This window comes from Nicotiana tabacum, chromosome 22 (assembly GCF_000715075.1).
Source record: "Nicotiana tabacum cultivar K326 chromosome 22, ASM71507v2, whole genome shotgun sequence".
In the NCBI taxonomy this organism is placed as follows: domain Eukaryota; kingdom Viridiplantae; phylum Streptophyta; class Magnoliopsida; order Solanales; family Solanaceae; genus Nicotiana; species Nicotiana tabacum.
In genome coordinates this window covers 77,508,218-77,528,235 of record NC_134101.1, presented here as the reverse complement: position 1 = coordinate 77,528,235, position 20,018 = coordinate 77,508,218, and the positions used below count along the sequence as shown (strand labels likewise).

The following is a 20,018-nucleotide window of genomic DNA, read 5'->3' as shown; positions in this document are numbered from 1 at the left end:
GCAGGAGAATAAGAAGAGAGTAAATGAAACATTATGAGTAAGATGTGATAGATGCTTGATAACGGTAAATCAAAATATGATAAGATGAGAGAGTCTATGGTCAAGTAAAGGAAAAGACAAGAGGAGACGGGCCTTGAGACTATAAAAGTGTATATCCATAAAGTCATATCCATATTTCGAGAAATGAGTTGGTGACTCCAACGTGAGTACCAAAAGGCTAAGTTAGAACCCCCAGAGTAATAGAAGTTAGTATGCGCTAGTAAACAAAAAAAATCGAACATGATTTAGGGATCGAAGGATTTGATAATAGTTGGCATCGTGAGAATTTCGGAGATCGCGTTCCTACAATGATAGAATGGACAACGAAAAAATAACCTTTAAAGGTCATTCAGGAAGACGCTTCCCTAAAGCAAGCATTGTGAGCAGAGTTAAGTTTATGGGACTAAGTGTGCCAATTACACTAGGTGTCTCCCTCGTGCATAAGAAATTCAGTTATCCCTGGTACAAAAGGGTTACCGCAAGGAGAGTAAGAGTCGTTGAAGACGTGAAAAAACGCCGAAGATGAATAGGTAAAATATTTATAGGTAAATCTTCATAGCATTAAATGTTAGTACTCCCCTAAAAGGGGGAAGATGGTGTGATATGGTATTAAGTCGGGGTTAAGTGGTTCAGGTAACTATGGAATAGTAAAGGAAGAATGCGGTAAAAAGGCGAAAGGAATGAGATTGCATTTATTCAGATCCTACAGATATGTTACGACTCCAGAACATTATGCAAGCACAATGAGGGGGAGAGGAAGTAAGGGTTTCCGGCCAGGATGTTATTGATAAATAAGTGTGAATGGACACTTGATACATAAAGATCCAGTACGAGGGGTAAGTTAAGACAAAGGGACATAATCCAAGAGAGATTACGCGGAATATAAATATGAGAATGGACCAACGAGTAATTAGTAGTTGATTTAGGAAGAGCCTAATTATGGCTAGACAAGAGGATACAGATAAATCAGCAGATCGTGCAAGGTAAACGTAGTGAACCCCAACGTAGGAAAAAAATATGACATCATAATCCTTGAGAAATATTCAGATAGGAGTTGTGGTAGTTAAAGGTACCGTATAAGTGTTACGAAATAAAAAAGAGAGTGCCACTGGGGAGACAAATCAAAATTTTAGTTCAAAAGCAACCCTACGAGCACAAGGGCGTGGAGGTAAGTAACGAATGATAATTATATGCGAGTAAGAACATCAAGAATTTCTTCGGGTATACGATGTAATAAGCTCGCAGCTTTACAAGAGTCACAGGGTCTCTCCCAAATACTACAATGAAAAACTAGTTGAGGAAATAAGGAAGAAGGATTCAACCTAAGCATAGTAACTTGAAGAAGAAATGGTCTTATAACAACAGTCTCACCACAACATTGTATGCACTCCATAGTAAAGTGGCACCTATCATGACCAATGAACGGGAAGTAAAATCAAAAGTAACATTCGAGATCATAGGGGTTGCACGAAATTTCAATATATGTGGGCACTAAGATAAGCCAAGTATTCATGAGACAAAAGGCAGAACGACCAAGAAAAGTAATTTTTTACTTTTAAATAAAGCTGAGAAGGCACGAAAGGAATTATTCGATCAATGACCCAGAGTTAGTTACGTTATGAACACACTTAATTTTTCAGAGTGTTATCCATGCAACGTATATGTTGACATTCATACAACTATAGGAGACTCCAATATAAGTTAAAAGAAAGAATTGAGTCCACGTCTCACAAACAAAGGCTTGAATTGTTAGAAGGTTATATCATGGATGCTCCATAGTATCCATGAAAGACTAAAGTAATAACTAATACTCTAAGCCGCATATCGGAAGATAACTTACGCCTACTTAAAGGCTTAGAGAGAAGAGGAAACTAAAGAGTTACATTAGCTAAGTGAATCAGGAGCCTGATTATTAAACCGAGATAACTGTAGAAATCGTGATTCAGAACATTGTAGAATCACTCTTAATATCAGAGGTACAAGAGAGATAGTACAATGACCATATTCTATAACGACTCTACTATAAAGTCAGTTAGAAGAGTACCAGCCTCATAAGAAATTAGTATGAAGCTCCCGCCGGATTGTGTATGCATCAGAGGTGTAAGTATTATAGCAAAACTTTAAGGTGTGGAGGTGAATTCCACCTATGTGGAAGGGAAGTTATGAAAGAGACAAAAGATACAATGCAAGATTTACAGGTAAGAAAGGTAAATGTAAAGAAGGTACGAGATACTCAAGTGCAGAAGGTTGTGAATAGTCCAGACTTCAGATAGACGGCTATAAGCACTGTGATTCAGTATCTAAAAATGATAGTGGTATCTTCAGTGGCATATCTTCTAGCCTATGATTTACAGGTACTGAGAGGTCTAGTTAAGAGAGTGAAGAAGAGTTAGAGACGAGGTGATGTCTCGCTTGAGGTTCCAGAATATCATAAGAAAATCTATGGTGCTAGCAATATAAAGGAATGTTGAGAGTAGTATAAATAGATATAGGTCGCAAGTTAAAGTATGGTAGAGCAACAAGGTTTTAGGTAGACATGAGTAAGGATAAGAAAATGTGAGTAAAAATGTGACGAGAATAGGTAATTCCTCGGGATTAAAACCATCAAAATAAGAGAGCTGATGGTTTCCGTAAGTTATAAAAATCTCAGTATAGCCTAAATGAACTCAGAGGAGTTTAAGACTAGGGGCATTTAGAAAAGATGGAATACTGTCCTGGTAGTAGAATGGGAGTGTAATTGTGATAAATGATAATAGAATGACATAGCCTTTGATTGAGTAATGATTTAAAGAAAAGGGATTTAATGAATTGCACGGAATTAGAATACCCCCATAAGCTGAACCACGTTGGGATGTCATGAAATACGGTTATTGAAATATAATATCGCCTCTAGGTGGATCAGAAAAATCACTTCAGATGTTCCCGATGAGACATGAGCCTTAGTGACAATGTGTTACGTAAGAGGTTTCAAGTTATCAGTGGTAGATTATAGATCAATATTAAGGTGAATCAACAATAGATAGATAAAAGTTCTAAAGTATGAGATGAGATTAGGCTGTCATTCTTAAGATGAACAGTAATGAGGAAGCAATAAAGGACTTAGATTTATAGATATAGCATAAGCAGCGAGAGAGTAACCTGGAGTTGGGTAGTAGACCTCGGTAATAATAAAATCGAAGTAAGTGTTATAGTATAGCATGACCTACCTAGATGCAATAAATCCATAAGGATAAATAACCGAGTCTATCAAATAAAATATAGCATTAGTTGTAAGTTTGACAAAGTATCGAGCGAATAACTTTAGTACACATGCAGATGCCCAGAGGGACAACTTGTCATAGTACGGGATATGTTCACAAAGTGAGCCTAGATTGGCTAAAAACTGGAGGAAAAGGAGAGAAGAGTCGCATAGGTGCACACACAAGGACAAAGTCGTATAGACTTCATGACAGAAGGTAGCAACAGTTACGAGATTAGAAGAATTTCGACCACAAGTCATGGTGTGAGAAAGAGGACTAAAGGGGGGAATACCCTAGCCTTTGGATTTATTCACAGAACAGTTACCTAGATGGCAAGGACAGTACTAAAGTATTCATAAGAGCTATAGGTTATGAGACTGATAAGCGCATCAGTCAACATTCAAGGACGGATGTTCCAAAGGGGAAGGATGTTACACTCCACATTTTCGTACGTAAGAGTACGTCGTAAGTCAATTGACGTAAGATCATAAATGAGATCATCTTTGAAAGTACATAAAGTAAGTTAATCATGTTACCGTGAGGTTATAAATATTTAAGATCATGAATAACAAGTACCAAGAGGGTTGGAAGGCTTAGAAGCTAAATGAATTGAAGAAAATAAGTTTTGTTGAAAGTCGACAAGTTGGGAATGTTATAACATGTATATTTGGGATGAGACTAGGGTGCTTAACATGATAAGAAGGTTATGTTATGAGTTATTTTAGTCGTATGATAGTCGTGTGCTATGTTTTGAAGTCAAGCAATTTGTGGAAGAAAAGTTGGCAAAAGGTCATCACAAGTTACATTCATAATGTGCTGAAAAATAGGTTAAATGTACATGAGATTTTCTCCCAATATACTTAGAATTACAGGGTGATCTATCCATCAAATTGAAGATATACGAGTATAGTTTCCAATGCATTAAACTGTTTGTCAATACGACATTAAAGTCGAGAGATATTTGTGTTTTTGCGAGATTGCGCAGACTGAATAGGTGACAAGTAAGTGTGTCACCTACTTGCTTAAAAGAAAAGACCAAATATGTCCAAAACGGGGCTAGTTGGAGTCGGCGAAAGAGCCCTTTTAAGGGCTAATTTACTTCATATATTTCACTCATTATAGAGCCAAAAATCAGAGATAAACCCCTGCAAACTTCTCCCAAAAATTAAACACAAACCCCTAAATTATTTTCTCTTCTTTTCAAATTCTAGTTGGAGGAAAACCTAAGGGTTGAAGAACCAAGTTAGGAGTTGGGATCTTCACCAAATAAGGTAAGTATACAGACCTTTTTCATCTTTTTTGTTTTTGCTGAAAAAGTAGATAAATTCGTTTTATAATTGTAAGAACTCACGGGACGGTAATCGAAAGCCGTGAGTTCGAGTTATTCAACTTGTACTGGACTGTTTTGGGGGATGTTTCGTGTTGTTGTTGGGTTGTCTGTTTTGCTAATGTTTTATGGAGTTTTGGAGGAGAAAGGGTGTGAACAAACACCATATAATGGCGGAATGGTGGACTGGTCATTTGTCGTTATATTTTCGGGTTATTTGGCACTACTATGGTTGTCATTTTTTGTATAAAGTGATTAGGGTGTGTGGGCTGTTTTGTGGTATTTTGTGATGGATATAAGGTTGGAAAATAATGTATACATTTTGTTATTGTTATATTCTTGTTTTTGTTGGTGTTATGTCGAATTGGGAGGAAGTAAAGACTATAGGGGAGATGTTGTCCGTTTTATTATAAAAGAAGTGTGTCGTTCGTTGTGCGATAGTTGTACCTTCCGTAACTTAATGATAGTATTATTATCATTGTTGTAGATTAAGGTGCGTCGAGACGCGTTCAACGTGGTTATTGGACAGATTGCGATAAGGTATGTTAAGGCTTAACCTTTCCTTCATTTTGGCATGATCTCGTAACTACATGCGTTTGATAACGAGACATAAAGAGAAGTTCGTACTCCTGAATTTATGTACATTATCCTAGTCTCATAAGTTACAGTATTCTCCCTTATCGGGACTTTATATTCAGTTAAGTATTGTTTTCTTCCAGTCAAGAGAGCATAGGGTCTATATATATACATTATTATAGTATTTTCACCACCATCGAGCTATAATCGATGGGCAGGCCCCTATTGGGCAACCTATTACAGTATTTTCATCGCCATCGAGCTATAATCAGCGGGCAGGCCCCTATTGGGTAGTATTACAGTATTTTCACCACCATCGAGCTATAATCGGTGGGCAGACCCCTATTGGGCAACCTCTGATCAGATGGTAAGTTATATACCGAGCCTATTGTGGCCGAACACCTATGTGCGAGTCCAGAATGGCCGAGTTACATAGCCTAGTATGGCCGAGCGCCTATGAGCGAGCGTACTACGACAGAGCAGTTACACGTACCGAGCCTTATATGACTGGGCAACTATTTTACTTACTATATTGAGAGAGTTGAGTTAGTATCAGCAGGTAAACATATCTTCAGATCATCTTTGACTCTCAGTTACTTCCAGTTATTATATTATCAGTTCAGTTTCAGCTTTCAATTACTCCATTGCCTTATATACTCGGTACATTATTTCATACTAATGTCTATTTTGCTGGGGACACTACATTTCATGCCTGCAAGTCCTGATAGATAGCTGGATAGACCTTCCCAGTAGACAGAGTCAAACATCAGCTTGGTTGGTAAGTCCCACTTTCTCGGAGTTACCAGGTCTAGACCTTGGAGTCCATTTTATATATACAAGTTTGCTGGGTAGGTCGAGGCCCTATCCCGACCATAATACAGTTCAGTTATCTCTAGAGGATTGTAGACGAGTCTGATATATTTTATATATCAGGAGATGTTCATGGCGGCCTCGTCGGCCTGCACAGTTATGTATATGAGTTTTTGGGTATGTCTACCCGCAGATAAGAGACATCATTTTCAGATGATTCAAAATATGGCCCTATAGGTCTCGATTGGTATTGTCAGCTTGCAGGTAGGTCTCGACGGCCTAAGTTGAGGATACCCCTCCACAGTTCACAATTATAGAGTGGTACGCTCGGATCGAGTATGACACCGGATACCGGCCATGCCTCTCCAGGTTTGGGGCGTGACATTTCAGTCAAGGTTGGATGGTATCAAGCTGTATATTTGGAACCTCTTGAATACCTTTTTTGAGCAAAAAAAAAAATGGAATAGCTAGGTAGGAAATCTTGAGTACTCAATAAGGATTAAAGTTATATACGCATATGACAAATAATAATACATGGGCCATCATGCATGGATTGCCTACTTTAAAGCTAGGTACTTTTTTCTAATTTGATACTTTTATCTAGGTATTACTAATCCGCGTATTAGAATTTTACATTTTGGCCGTATAAAATTGCAACCATCACATTATATGGTCGCTATCAAAATAATAGTCATTTTTTTTTTTTGTATATTTACATTTTGTATGTTATATATAAAAAATATTCAAATTTTATACACTTTTTCGACTACCGAATATAAATAGTTTATGGCACAAAATAAAAGTGAAAAAAATTCTGTACTTTATTTTCTAACAAAAATGGAAAAGTGAATACCGATATTTTCAGGGTGAAAAAAGCACACCAATGATTTCTAAGATCTTTCAAGTTTCAAAGGTAGTGCCCTTATGATAACAACTTAGTAGAAATGCCACGTAGCTACTTTTTAGAATTGTAATTTTGAAATTAGTCAATGTGTTTTGAATTTGAGTTTTTCTATTCAATTTTTTGGGGCACAAATATTTCGAATTGTCTTGAAATTAAGATTTTTAGTTCAAATTTTCAAGAATAAATATTGGTCAATCCCTAAATAGTAGCCCTAACATTAACTGTTTGTGTACTTCTCCCAACTATTACATCAGATAAGGTTAATTTTAAAAATGGTCCATAAAAAATATGTGGACGGAAGTAATTTTTCTTTAAATATAGTTACGGGAAAAACTAAAAATAAGTTAGTAATGATTTTGGACAAACTAGTTAAACTATGTATATTTCTCTTGTACATTGTCTCAACTCTTATTGACAAACTGGATAAACTTTTCAATTGAAAATGACATCAGTTGTCCGTATAACATGAGTTTGTTTCCAAGCTCTAATGATGAATCTTCAAAATAAAAGTCTCTTTTATTTTGATGAAGTTGCATGCAAGCAAAACACTTCGAATATTTCCAACTAAATTTCATATACGTATTTTTCAGTTCCTTCATTCCCCTCAGCCAGAAAGCAATTCCTTTCCGTTAATTTCAAGGAGTGTGGTGATATGGATGTGATCCTTTCATCCGTAATTAAAGGTTTCGAATTTGAATCTTAAGAATGAAAAAATTTATGGTGAAAATACTACTTCTTTAATAGATCCTAACAAGGCAGCATGAATCTGAATTAGTGAGGAAGTAAATTTTCGTACCTAATGATTAAAAAGAAAATTATGTGCATGGACCCAAGACTTCTTTGAAATCTTTGTGTCGGTCGATCTTCAAGTTGTTCTTTTTTAACCTCACCCACAAATATATGTACAAATATAAATGACAAGTCGTCCAAATGCACTAAATTTCGTCTTCTATCATCTTACGTCTTCTTTCGGGATTGAAAAACTTGTTCTTTTACTGTCTAAAAAAAGGTCCTGGAAGGTGGAAACCTCATGCAGAAAATAGTTAAAGCTCTTTCTTTTTATTCAAACTTTTTTAATTCTTTTGACATTAAAGAATAACTCTGAATCTTTAGAAGAAATGACTATCAAACAAAAAAAGAAGTGGTCCAATCTCACATGACCACAGTGCTGAATTTGAGGTTGCAAGAAAGGTGCGATGAAAATAAACTGTTGATGAAAGGTCCCCTATATATCCTCGTATCAAATAGCGAAACCTGTCCAATACTCCTGTTTGTGAAGGAAACTGATCCTAAACGACTAACACTCACAAAACTCATCATAAATGTATAATACTGTCCTAATTAAGTCTCGAGGGATAAAGTTACTCAATATTTGTGCTGGTGAGTAATAATATATACCCGATATATAGAATAGCCAAAGAATGATTATAAAGACAAATTACTACTCTTAGCTACAAGTTTAAGGAGTAATTCTCATTTATCTTATGCTTTAGCAATTCTTCTTCCTCCTTTTCCTTTGAAAGTTAGAATAATTATATAGAGCCCAGAGATATCTTAAGATCCAATCAAAAAATTTGCGTAAAAACCACTTAATTGCCTCACCTAGCTTCTTCCTTCTCTCTAGCTCTTGGACATCAAATTCTAAATATGATATCTCTGTGTACTTCTTGAGATTATATATTAGCCTTGATATTTAGTTCTCAAACATTGGTTATGAAGATTATTAATCCCATCTCCATACATTCTGAACAATAGTCTCAGCTATAAGGTGACAAGTGGTTACTGGTAAAACTTGTGGAAAACCTTAGGCTGCATAGTCAATGGGACGCCATTCTGTTTTTGTTAAGGAGAAGCTAAGGAAAGGATTGTGGTCACCAGAAGAAGATGAAAAATTGTGCAATTATATCACCAAATTTGGCGTTGGCTGCTGGAGTTCAGTCCCTAAGCTGGCTGGTATTATATTTTCCATTTCATTCCTTTAAACTGTTGAATTTCCTTTTCCTTTTCCTTTTCTTGGCATAGAATGGAAGTGAAAAAGAAACTTTACTCGTGTGGAGAAATTCTTGCAGGTCTGCAAAGATGCGGAAAGAGTTGCAGATTGAGATGGATAAATTACTTGAGGCCTGATCTTAAAAGAGGAATGTTCTCACAGGAAGAAGAGGATATCATCCTTAATCTCCATGAACTTCTTGGAAACAGGTATTTCATGTTATTTAAACTCAAAAAGAACTAGAGCATGAGTGTTTTGCTGTTTCTTTTTTTACCCCTTTTGTGTATTCGATTCAATTTTTTTTTTTTTTTTTTTTTTTTTGTAAATTCCAGATGGGCACAGATTGCAGCACAATTACCAGGGAGAACAGATAATGAGATAAAGAATTTCTGGAATTCATATTTAAAGAAGAAGCTAATAAAGCAAGGGATTGATCCAAACACCCACAAGCCACTAAGTGAAAATCAAGTAAGAAATGAGACAGACTGTACAGATAAGGCCTCAATGTTGCTGATACCACAGCTCCCAAATATGTCAATTTCAGCTAAAATGGAGCAACCTTTTCACCTTAGTGAAACAAGTGTCGACTGTGAAGCAAATAGACAATTAACAGATGCTTCAAGAAACCAACTTGTGAGCAAACAAGTGTTTGATCCTCTGTTTCTGTATGAATTCCAAGCAAATGATGATCCAAGTGAGTACAATTCAGAACTGTTAGGTCAATGCCAACAAAATCTGAGACCTTATGATCATCAGAACCAAATTGAGGGGAATCCAAATTTTGGCTTTTGCTCAATGCCAAGTTTAACAAATTTTGAACATGGACACATGACAGAAACTGAATTTTCCGACAGCTCAAGTTCAATAATGAGTTTATTATATACAAGTGAAGCCAAAGAGAGCTCAAGCAATAGTTCAAATATGAATAACCATCATAATGCTGCTGAAATTCAGATGAATGAAATGGTGGGAAATCCTCAAGACCTGTCATGGGGTTCTGAGAACAAAATAGATTCTCTGTTTCAGTATCCTTATGGTGGGATCAAGAATGAAGAAGATTTCAGTAATAATCCATTGAGTTCCTTATCAGAAGATACATGTGGGGAAAATCTTGTCTTCCACCATATCTAAGATGTAAATTCGATCTTCTCTTTTTATTTTTCGAATCTACTTCTTCTTATATACGTACAATTATACAAAACTGTACTCAAGAGAACTTTGAGGTGAGTATCTTCTCTTCTCCCTTTCTTTTCTATTTCTTTGAAAAGTTCTGGTCAAATTTCAATTCTTTACTATCGTATTATCTCAAGAGTTTAGAAGAATAATGGCTTTTTGTTACATTCTTTTGTGGTTAGTATGTTTATCTGGTAAAATGTACTCCATGCTGTCAAACAGGAGATACTGTCCTTAACTATCCTTCTTTTTAACTAAGGTGTCATTAGACTAAATCTAAGACTAGATGACACAAAAGACGAGCTACTTGGCTCTTGAAATATATTTCAAGTTCAGATAGTTCGCATATAACGAAGTTAAAACACCCATAATTCAACCCCTCTTTTGAATTATATGAAGTGTATTAACAATACATATGAAAAAAGTTTTGTTGTGCATTTAAATTCGTACGTCCAAGACTCCAAGTTTTCTTTCCTTTTTTCAGAGGGATGAGGGGAGGGGGTAGGAGTAGTATCACCACACAGGGAATCAAGTTGAAGTGTGAGTAATCAGTCAATCAATTAATGAATAATTATGAACAACTACGATGGAAATTACCTGCAATGTACAATCAGTTACAAATACATGTATAACCTTCTTACTATTAGCAAGAATTGAACCCAAAACTTCTAGAGCTTGAAGATATGAGTCTTGTTTGTAGTACTATGGATTAATTGTCAGAGAAGGTTTTAAATTGATATTTTGCATGAATTTTAGACCTCCGATGCAAATAGTGGTATTTGATAATCTTTTTCAAATATTCAAGTTTAAGATGGACCTGTGAAAGTGCTTATACCATACAAATAAAAATACAAAGAGAGTGAATGTTATTAGTTTTTCTATATAACGATGTTCAAGGTCAATAGAAAACAGGACATGCTTTGCATAAACACGTTATCTAAAGTATAACAACATCCATGTGGTAGCACCAACTAATTCAGGACAGTACCGAAAGAAACAGAAGATGGAAGTTTGCCTGTTGTGTGTCTGTGCAGATAATACGAGAGGACTATTTTCTGAATCACAAACCTTTCAAAGCTTGGCCATCAAACTACTGGGAGTGGGCTTTGCTACACCATTTTCTGAACCATCACTGTCTTTGATTTCCAAGTCACATCCCCGAGGAGGAGGTACATCTACAGCAGGAGAGCAGTTAAAGAATCCATGCGGCTGCACCAACAAGCAGAAATAATCGTTCTTTAAACTGAAGAGGTTATGGACAAACGGAACCATCCACCTTCTATTATGACTTATGAGTATAGAACTAAACCCTTTTCAACCGAATTTCCATGTTATATCGATCAATGAATCAACTATGTTTCAATACCAAATTAGTTAGGGAACTTATTGTTTTAGCCGTCAAGATATCACAACCCTCTTCTTTATCCGGATTGAAGATCGGCTATGCAAAATTTTACATAGGTGGAGTTAAGTTTTCCATGAATCTTCTTAACCAGTAGGCAGCCGGAAACTTAACAGTTTTCACAATGAATATTATCCAGCGGGTTTTTGGAGTTGGATAAAGTCATTGCTAAACTTGGACAATAAACTTAAACAGGTTCTGAGGAAGAGATATAATTCTCTAGTTTATCCAGCAATTTCGAAAAAAGATTACGAGATTTCAGTAATTAAAAAGGATGGAGAGTTTTATCACTAAACTTACTGTGGTTAACCTGATCCAGACTTAATGTCAAGATAACAACTTGAAAAAGAACCTTCTCATTTCTACTACCAGCTCCCAATTGCTTTGATTTTCAAGATCTCTGTGGATATTCACGATCCTTTCTACTCCACTGCCAATACTTTCAATGCTACACTCTAAGGTTATGTTTGGCTAGTTATTCTAACATACACACAGCGAATGTATGAATGAGTTGAGTTATTACAAAAAATTGATACAATACTTAATCAGCTCTTTAGTACCAAGTAAAAGGTAACACAATAGATAACGAGAAGTTAGATGATAACAAAGATAAGGAGAAAAACACCAGTTCATACAAAATAAACACATAACATCCATATTCCAGAATACCTGAAGCATAAAACCGATATGTTCAACTGGCATAACAGGCCAGTCCTCCAACCGAGGAACATGTGTGATTCCAAAAACATACCTGTAATAATCTGTGTAGATCAGAATTTCAAGGAATAGGTAACTTCTCAAACATGTATATAAAGGTTTCCAAGGAATTAGAAGTTCCACATCTAGCTCTTTATGAAAGTTAAAGTGTGTGTGTTTGGCAAAACAATCTGAAACCAGCAACTCCAATGTAATAACATAATTGACAGCTGTCGAGAAACTAACCAGAGAACAACATCACTTTCTTCCAGAGAACGATCTTGCTTAACCCAAGAAGCTAATCCCTCACCAACACGTGGATTTTGATTAGGGAACTCTCCCCCTGGAAAATCTTCTCCGGGTGCATATTGTGTAACCCATAGATTGTGCTTCAAAAATGCAGCTCTTCTCAAAAACTTAGCCTCAGGACCAGCTAATGGCAAACAGCTAGGGCCAGGTACCAGCTTGTACCCTGTTAGCTGTCCTGTTCTATTGGATGTTCTTGTGTTCCTAACCTGCAAAATCAGATGTTCGCAGTCAAATCGATGGCTCTGCTACTACGGTTGGGGATGCTAGTATTCAATTTCTTCCACTTCTCCTTGATGTTTTGAGCTAGCAGATATTGGAATCTAAAAATTGACTCCACAATACCACATGCTGAAACAAAATAAAGTTCAACCATCCTATCTAAATGAATTTGCAATTGAAATTTTCATCTGCAATCTTACGGTAGAAGGTTAGTAGGTATGGTTGAGCGTATTTCTTTTCCATAGCAGTAGTATTAGTATTGCTCTTGCATTTCCTTATGTTTAGTTTTCTTTTACTACCTGTTGTTTCTATTTCTTATTCTTATCCCTATTCTTGTTTCTTCGCTTCTGTTAATCTATTATCGTGTTGTTGTTACTGCTTGATGCTATTGCTTCTTTTTCTATCTTTCCTTGAGCGAAGGGTCTATCGGGAACAACTTCTCTACCTTCACAAGGTAGGGGGTAAGGTCTGCATACACTCTACCCTCCCCAAACCTCACTTGTGGGACTAAACTGGGTTTGTTGTTTTCGTTGTTGTTGTAATCTTAAGATCACCAAACACATCTAACCAAAGAGCGCAAAACTCAACAAAAGTTCGTGATTTTCAGAAGAATGAAACATATAGTACTCTTATGCCAAACACATACAAGTCACAGAAAGTTCTTAACATCATTGTTTTGGAGAAATAAGGCGATCAATTTTTGTTCAAATGCTAAGAATGACACTTGTAAGGATTTCTCATATGAGAATACTAGCATTAAGGTGGAGGTTCTACACATTGTACTTAGCTCCCTCAAAAATCAGTGGCCATGTTTAAGGACCACAGTCTACTATTGAGTACATATCTCAGCAGATACTGTGCTAGGGAAGTAACCTGAAGAACAGTCCTGTAAAAAGAAAGGAGGATACAGTCAAGTAAGGCTTCTTACAATCCAATGACGAGCAGATAAAGTATCACAGTCCCGCATTGCTTGCAATTCAGACGTAAGCACTGTTTCCTTAGCATAGAACGCATTGTTGTGAACATTTTCTTTCCCAGGTTCTTCAACTCTTACATTAACTTCAACAACCTAGACAAAGGACTAACAACTCAGATTAGAAAGTTAAAAATTGGGAAACTGAAGGTATGAAATTACTTTAACTTCCGGATGGACACGGTAACTTGTTCCACTAAATACCTGATTGTGTGCTTCTCCTGGTTTACAATCAACTGCCATATTCATACGAGCAACAAAGAAGTGTTGATGAACAGGTGCATACAATCCTGGTGCTATTGTGGTGCCATATTTACGAGACTCTCCGGGGGGCAATGCTCCCAAACTGAGAATTCCTGTGAGTTTGACTTCTGCTTCAATTTTCCCATCCTGCAACCACAAAATTTACAGATCATTTCAAAATGGTAAGTGGAGCTAAACGTACTTACAATCAGCAAAGACATTTATGCAAAATAGATGAGCATAAATTCTGAATTTTTTTCTCGGGGATAGATGTAAACTTCTGATATTCACTTGTCTTTGGCTTAGCAAATCCCCCCTCGCCCACAAAAAAAAGGCATAAGCAAGTAGTAGAGCTATTATTGGTATCAACTCAATTATAACAGAATGATAACATTGGTTTTGTTTCAAGCATTTGGCCAAGAATAAGGATTTTTTTCTCCCCCAGGAATGAGTTTGTCTCTCAGAAAACATTAATCATAAACACGACCAAAGTTACAAGAAATTCTTTATCTTGCTTCTGCTTGCTTTCTTTTCCCTCAAGTGTTCTAAATAAACTGTGAACTTGTGATGATACTTCAATGTTACCTAATTTTTTTAGAACATGCAAACAGAGGATTTCCTGATAATGATTTTCTTATTCTTGCCTGGTATAAGTGCCAGTAGAATCCATATTCATAATTGGCCACAGTGCAAATAAAAGAAACTGTAAGTCGTCTAGACCGTCTAACTTCTGCAAGGCCAGTTCTCCAATCTTGATGCTTCCAGAGCATCCCGTGATCTTCTTCATGCAAACATACACAATTTTCAGTGGTTTCTACTCCTCCAGTAAAATTTGCAAAATTGGCATCAAAGTACTTTATGTATCCTAAACAATCGCATCCCTGCAAGGGTGATTTTGTTAGATTAGCACTTACATTCTCAAAAGTCATCCATAGTTGAACCGGAGAAATGTCAGTTACCCTCTTAAGTGAATGAGCATTCTTTCCGAGCCCATCTTCTCCTGCATCAAAAGCGTTCTTTCTGTAATGTGGGTCATTTGGATCCCCATAGGGGACAACCATCTCCACAAAACTCAATCTATGGGCTATGGGTCTCCGACCCCTACTACCGTCAATATATGCCACAGAGTGTATAACCAAACCCTCCCTAGGGGTGAAACCTACTCGGAAGTTCCACTGTCAAAACAAAGTGAAAGAATGACATGTTAGATGTATAAGCAAATAATCCTTCAATGCATATCAGACTGGAAAAAAGAATTTACCTTTTGCCATTCCACATAGTTCCCATTGACTCGAAAGCTTGGACCCTCTGGCTGAATAATCTGGAGGGGTTTTACATCACTTCGATCGACCCCTCCTCTTGTCTCACCAGCAGTGTAATTCCTCAGTGGATCAGCTGGAGGTAAAGGTACAAGTTTGCGGTCTTCAAACTCTATCACCTGCATGTTTTGCACATCAACAAGGGCATATATTCCTTCAACCGGTCTTGCATATCCATTTTCCATTGGGCAGTCACTCTCTGTTCTGCAGAATACTAGCGGTTTGGCAAGCCTGCGGCTAGGAGCATCAGCCTCACTGTGATAACCAACGCACCTGTGCGGAAAGCATTTTCAGGTCGAAATGCAATGAAATAAGAAATCGGTTCTTAAGGGAGAAGAAAGAAAAATCAAGGGTATTTAACTAACCAGGGGTCCACCATCACAACATCCATGTCATCAATACCCCTTCTCTTCATTGCTTCCCTAAAAGGAGGATAATTTTTAACTACAGCTTCACAGTCAGCATACTCTTGTGCATCCTACAATCAGTAGAGTTAAGATAATATGTAAAATTTGAGAATTATTGAAATCTAAAGAGCTGACCTATACCACAACTCACTTAAGCCAAAAAACTTAAAAGTTGCAAACTTTAACATTTTTTGGGTTGACTTGAGACAGACTATACATGCAAAAATTACTTCTGATTTTGGTGTATAAATATGCTCTACTTTCCATATGATGAGAAAGAAAACACAGTTCATCAAGAAGAGAGCAATATAAGTAAACAAAAGTATATATAGCACGGAAAACACTTAATCGGCTTCTGGAATCAGAATGGATGTCCAATTTGGCTTGTGTCCTTTCTCCTCGTTGCCCCAAGACCGTATGCTAGTACAACAAAAATACAAATTCTTCTGACTCTTTTGTTTCATAGAGTGTTTAGAATCTCTAGAGCACCAGTTGTACAAGACCAGTTGATAGAAACAAAAGAACAACCAACTTACCGCTAGGAAAATTTACTAAATGTTCCATTAGGATGGAGGTATTCACAACTTCAAAAATGTTCATAACTTAATTAATCGGTGCATCTAGCCAAGTGAACATTCTAAAGGATACCAATAAATGAAACCGGTAATGTTTCAGAAAATGTAGTTAAAATTCATTTTTCATGAGCAATTATTAGAGTGAAGAGTGAATGCATTTGGTTTCAAATGTAATAAGAACTTTGGGTTGCTCTTACTTGGTGTTCTCACTTCAGTTCTTTGATAACCCAATTGCATCTATTGTTCATGTACTTCTAATCTCTTAAAGTTCTAAAGACGAGAAAGTGCTTACTATAGGTGGCTGAACATCTGGAACAACATTGGATGAAATCACTTTTCCCTTGTGATGTCCACCTCGAGCAGCAGCATGTACTTCAGCTAGCTCAACAATCCATATGCTTGTCTCATTTGTTTTCTTATTATATGCAATAAGTCTAGCTCGCCTTGGAGGAAGCTTAGTAGGAATGGGAAGCCCTCCTTTCCTTCTGGACATCAACGAAGATTGGAAAGGTGGGAAGAAATAGGCATCAGCCAGTGCAACGACACTTTTATCAGGTTCCAGAAGAACCACCTCAATAAAGCGCATGCCATCTCTGACCTAAAATGTGTTTGCAAAAAAATAAATAAATGAAAACAATTAGGGAAATTGAGAGCAAATGATGTCCTGTTGTTCAACTAATACTTGTTCCATTGTTCAACGCAAAAATGGATGACAAAAAGATAGTGATTAAGAACCTCGGGTGTTTCACCGGCAGCTCTGACGGTCGCCACAGCCACAGAGATTTCAGCAGCAGATAAAGGGTCCAAAGGATGGCATGTATGAGCTCTTGGCATGATTTGTTTCCCTGCATAAACATGGAATTGTCAAACAATGAACATCTTACCAACTACTCCAATAACAAGCTCCCTCCATTCATGTACACTTTGTTTTTATGTTTTCTTAATTTTTAAAGGAAAAAAATCGTTTCTTATTCTTTTCAAAAGGAACTTCATCTACTTAAGTTTCACTAAACAAGGAAGGACATGGTAGGTTGACAAACAACCTAAGAATAGTTTAACTATTACAGTATAAATCCTCTGGAGAAAAATACATGAGTATAAAGCGAAATGCTATGTTGCTCGGACTCTCCAAAAATGCTGCCGCACTCGTGTCGGATCCTCCGAAAATGCACTAAATTTGTAGGATCCGACACGCACCCAACAACATTTTCGAAGAGTCCGAGTAACATAGGCGAAATGGATATACAAAGATACAAATGATTTGATCTCACCTAATTTGAAATTAGGAATTAGTTAACTAGTTGATTGATTGTCAATTCAAATTCAGGACAAAGTGATCGAAATAATATATTATTTGATCTAAATAATTGCAGGAATTGTGCAACTACACTGGCAAAGTCCAAAAGTAAACCCCGATTGTTGAGACTAAACAAATGTTTAAGGACCGCAATTCTACTGTAGCTTATTCAATAGAATTTCCTTCTCGAATGTATACCAAAATTAAGACTACAGGTATAGAAATTAGGAGCATATAGAAATAATTTGCGAATGCAGATGAAGAAAATCATCGAAGCCGTCATTTATATTCGGTAAGCACACGAAAATCAAACATGCAGATGCTCAAATTACAGAAAGAGACAACAACTTGTGCAATTGCACACATACATATACTCCGAAGTCCGACGGCCGGCCAAAACACACACACACACACATTGTTTGAATAGAGCGTAGAAACTTAATTTTACGTATAGAGTCAAAAGGCATTTATATATACCTTTGCTAGAGGGATTGGAGGAAGGAGGTTGAGAGTTAAGCAATGACGTCAGAGCCGGCGTTTGTTTCTGCTGATCGTCCACCAGGACGGAGGCTGCGGCGGACTCACGACGGGCGATAGAAGCGGAGGCCGAAGCAGTAGTCGGAGTCACCTTGTGCAAAGTTGCGGCCATTGCGAATGGAATGAAAATGCCAAATTGTGTGATCACAGTCTACTGACATATACAGCAAACACGTACACACACACACGCACACTCTTTCTCTCTCTCACACCTCCCTTCGCCACTCACTCTGCTCAATATATAGTTGTTGACTGTTGTTGTTTGTACGTATGTCCCGTGATTGTATATAGAATAGAAGAGAGCTGAAAATGGCACTTTGGAAATAACCAATATTTTTCTAATATTTCGCAATTCATGTGACACTTTTAAATTTAATTGATATTTCAAGTTAAATTAAATTAATAGTTTAGAATTAAAATTTAAATGTTCAAAAATTATAGTAAATTAAATTGCAATTTTCACATGTTTGTATTATGAAAAAATATATTTTAAAATATTGGATGAAAGTTCGGATAATTTGAATATCAAGAAGGAAAAAATATTATACAAATTAGAACAAAAACAATATGTCGATAAATAACAGTAGTTAGTGACTAGAAGGGCCAAATTGATAGTTTCAGTAGCTGTGATTGTTGAATCTTGTATAAGTTAGATTGTATATCAAATAGCAATTGATATTCTTTTTGTATATTGTATATGTTCCTAATGGTTGTTTTTAGATGTCTCTTCGAATCAAATATTTTGGGAAGTTTTTGGACCAAGCCCCCATTTTACATTTCACATGTTAGGCACAGCTTCTGTATTCTGTTGGCCATTTAATTATCTTCTTTTCGAGTTTATTGGATCATGTTCATTATGGAAAATTGGCTATTTTCTTAAAAAGATTTTAATACGCATTTACTATATCCAGTTACCTAAAAATGATATACTAGGAATCATTACCACAGATCTTGGTGGATGATAAATTGGGTGGTGGATTGGCCAAAAATATTGTATATTATCTCCAAAGCTAAGCAACCTGGTTCTTGTTAGCAATATTACAAATAAATTTCCCAAACTAAATGAGGAAGAGAAAAAACGGAAAATAAGAAGTATAAAAGTGTTAAGTAATTTAACTGGACTAACTCGCACTAATTGAAATTAAAGGGTATACATTTCAAATTAGATTTGGAAAAGTACTATATTAGATAATAAATACAAGTGTATTACATACATACATAGCATGTTAACACACTAAATTTGGGAAATAAAACTTTTTGGTAAAAAGAAAAAAAAAGGGATACACGATGAACAGTGGACAAGTAAGGGAAGAGTCGCTGGATTTAATTGCCATCTGTTTTATTCTTTTTACTTTTTTGATATTTGAATTCTATAATATTTTTATCTTTCTTGTAAAAGGCGGATTATCTTGTCTTGGTGAAAAAAATGAAAAATCTAGTAAACTTTGAACCTTATACTTTAGTGATTAAGAATGACATTAAGTTATTAATTTTGAAATTGCACAAATTCATTGTTTAGAACTTTGGAGCAACAATTATAAGATGTAATTAAAATTATTTAACTTTCGAAGTTAGTTTGACGCATATGAAACAGACATATATAATATTGAAAACGAGTAATTTCATGAAGATGATACACCTGTTGTGGATATATAATAAATGTACACACATTCATTGATTTAAACTTGAAATATTAATATAGTTAAATATACTTGTATTAATCACAAAAATATACTACTTTCAATCCTATATATAATAGTAGTTACGTTGTTTTGACGAGCTGGATATGCTTCAAAATGTTTACGTGTTAGAAAAATAAGAAGTTATTAATTATCAGATCTACTCTTAATGTTTTAGTAGATTAATCAAGTGAGGCGTCAAGGAGAAATGATGAAGAGTAATTTAGACATACTCTTATGATTAAAATGTCTTTCGTATGGCAAAACTTGAAAAGAAAATTACTCCTATTAAACGGTTAAAATA

The 20,018-nt window shown here is 36.0% G+C and overlaps 2 protein-coding genes across 6 annotated transcripts; one reads left to right on the top strand and one right to left on the bottom strand.

The window, feature by feature from the left end:
- Positions 1–8,577: 8,577 nt before the first annotated feature.
- Positions 8,578–10,173, top strand: LOC107763694 (transcription factor MYB7-like). The gene is made up of 3 exons (XM_016582189.2): positions 8,578–8,848; positions 8,965–9,094; positions 9,218–10,173. Exons 1-3 carry the CDS (start codon positions 8,716–8,718, stop codon positions 10,014–10,016), a joined length of 1,062 nt encoding a protein of 353 aa, XP_016437675.1. The 5' UTR covers positions 8,578–8,715; the 3' UTR covers positions 10,017–10,173.
- On the bottom strand, positions 9,304–18,287 carry LOC107763693 (copper methylamine oxidase-like). 5 transcript variants are annotated; one of them, XM_016582186.2, is made up of 13 exons: positions 17,976–18,287; positions 16,937–17,046; positions 16,494–16,799; positions 15,585–15,697; positions 15,162–15,492; positions 14,860–15,075; positions 14,545–14,781; positions 13,862–14,047; positions 13,613–13,753; positions 12,403–12,671; positions 12,130–12,211; positions 11,127–11,267; positions 9,304–9,548 (listed from the first exon to the last, which is right to left on the bottom strand). In XM_016582186.2, the coding sequence occupies exons 1-12, from the start codon at positions 18,145–18,147 to the stop codon at positions 11,130–11,132; spliced, it is 2,301 nt and encodes a 766-aa protein (XP_016437672.2). In that variant the 5' UTR covers positions 18,148–18,287; the 3' UTR covers positions 9,304–9,548; positions 11,127–11,129.
- Between the last annotated feature and the right edge of the window lie 1,731 nt (positions 18,288–20,018).

Coding starts and splice junctions, on each gene's coding strand:
- LOC107763694 (XM_016582189.2), top strand. CDS start 8,716: ATGGGACGCCATTCTGTTTTTGTTAAGGAGAAGCTAAGGAAAGGATTG. Junction 8,849..8,964: donor TTCAGTCCCTAAGCTGGCTG/GTATTATATTTT, acceptor AAATTCTTGCAG/GTCTGCAAAGATGCGGAAAG. Junction 9,095..9,217: donor CATGAACTTCTTGGAAACAG/GTATTTCATGTT, acceptor TGTAAATTCCAG/ATGGGCACAGATTGCAGCAC.
- LOC107763693 (XM_016582186.2), bottom strand. CDS start 18,147: ATGGCCGCAACTTTGCACAAGGTGACTCCGACTACTGCTTCGGCCTCC. Junction 12,672..13,612: donor TATCTGCTCGTCATTGGATT/GTAAGAAGCCTT, acceptor CTGATTTTGCAG/GTTAGGAACACAAGAACATC. Junction 11,268..12,129: donor ATATCGGTTTTATGCTTCAG/GTATTCTGGAAT, acceptor TTGTTGGTGCAG/CCGCATGGATTCTTTAACTG.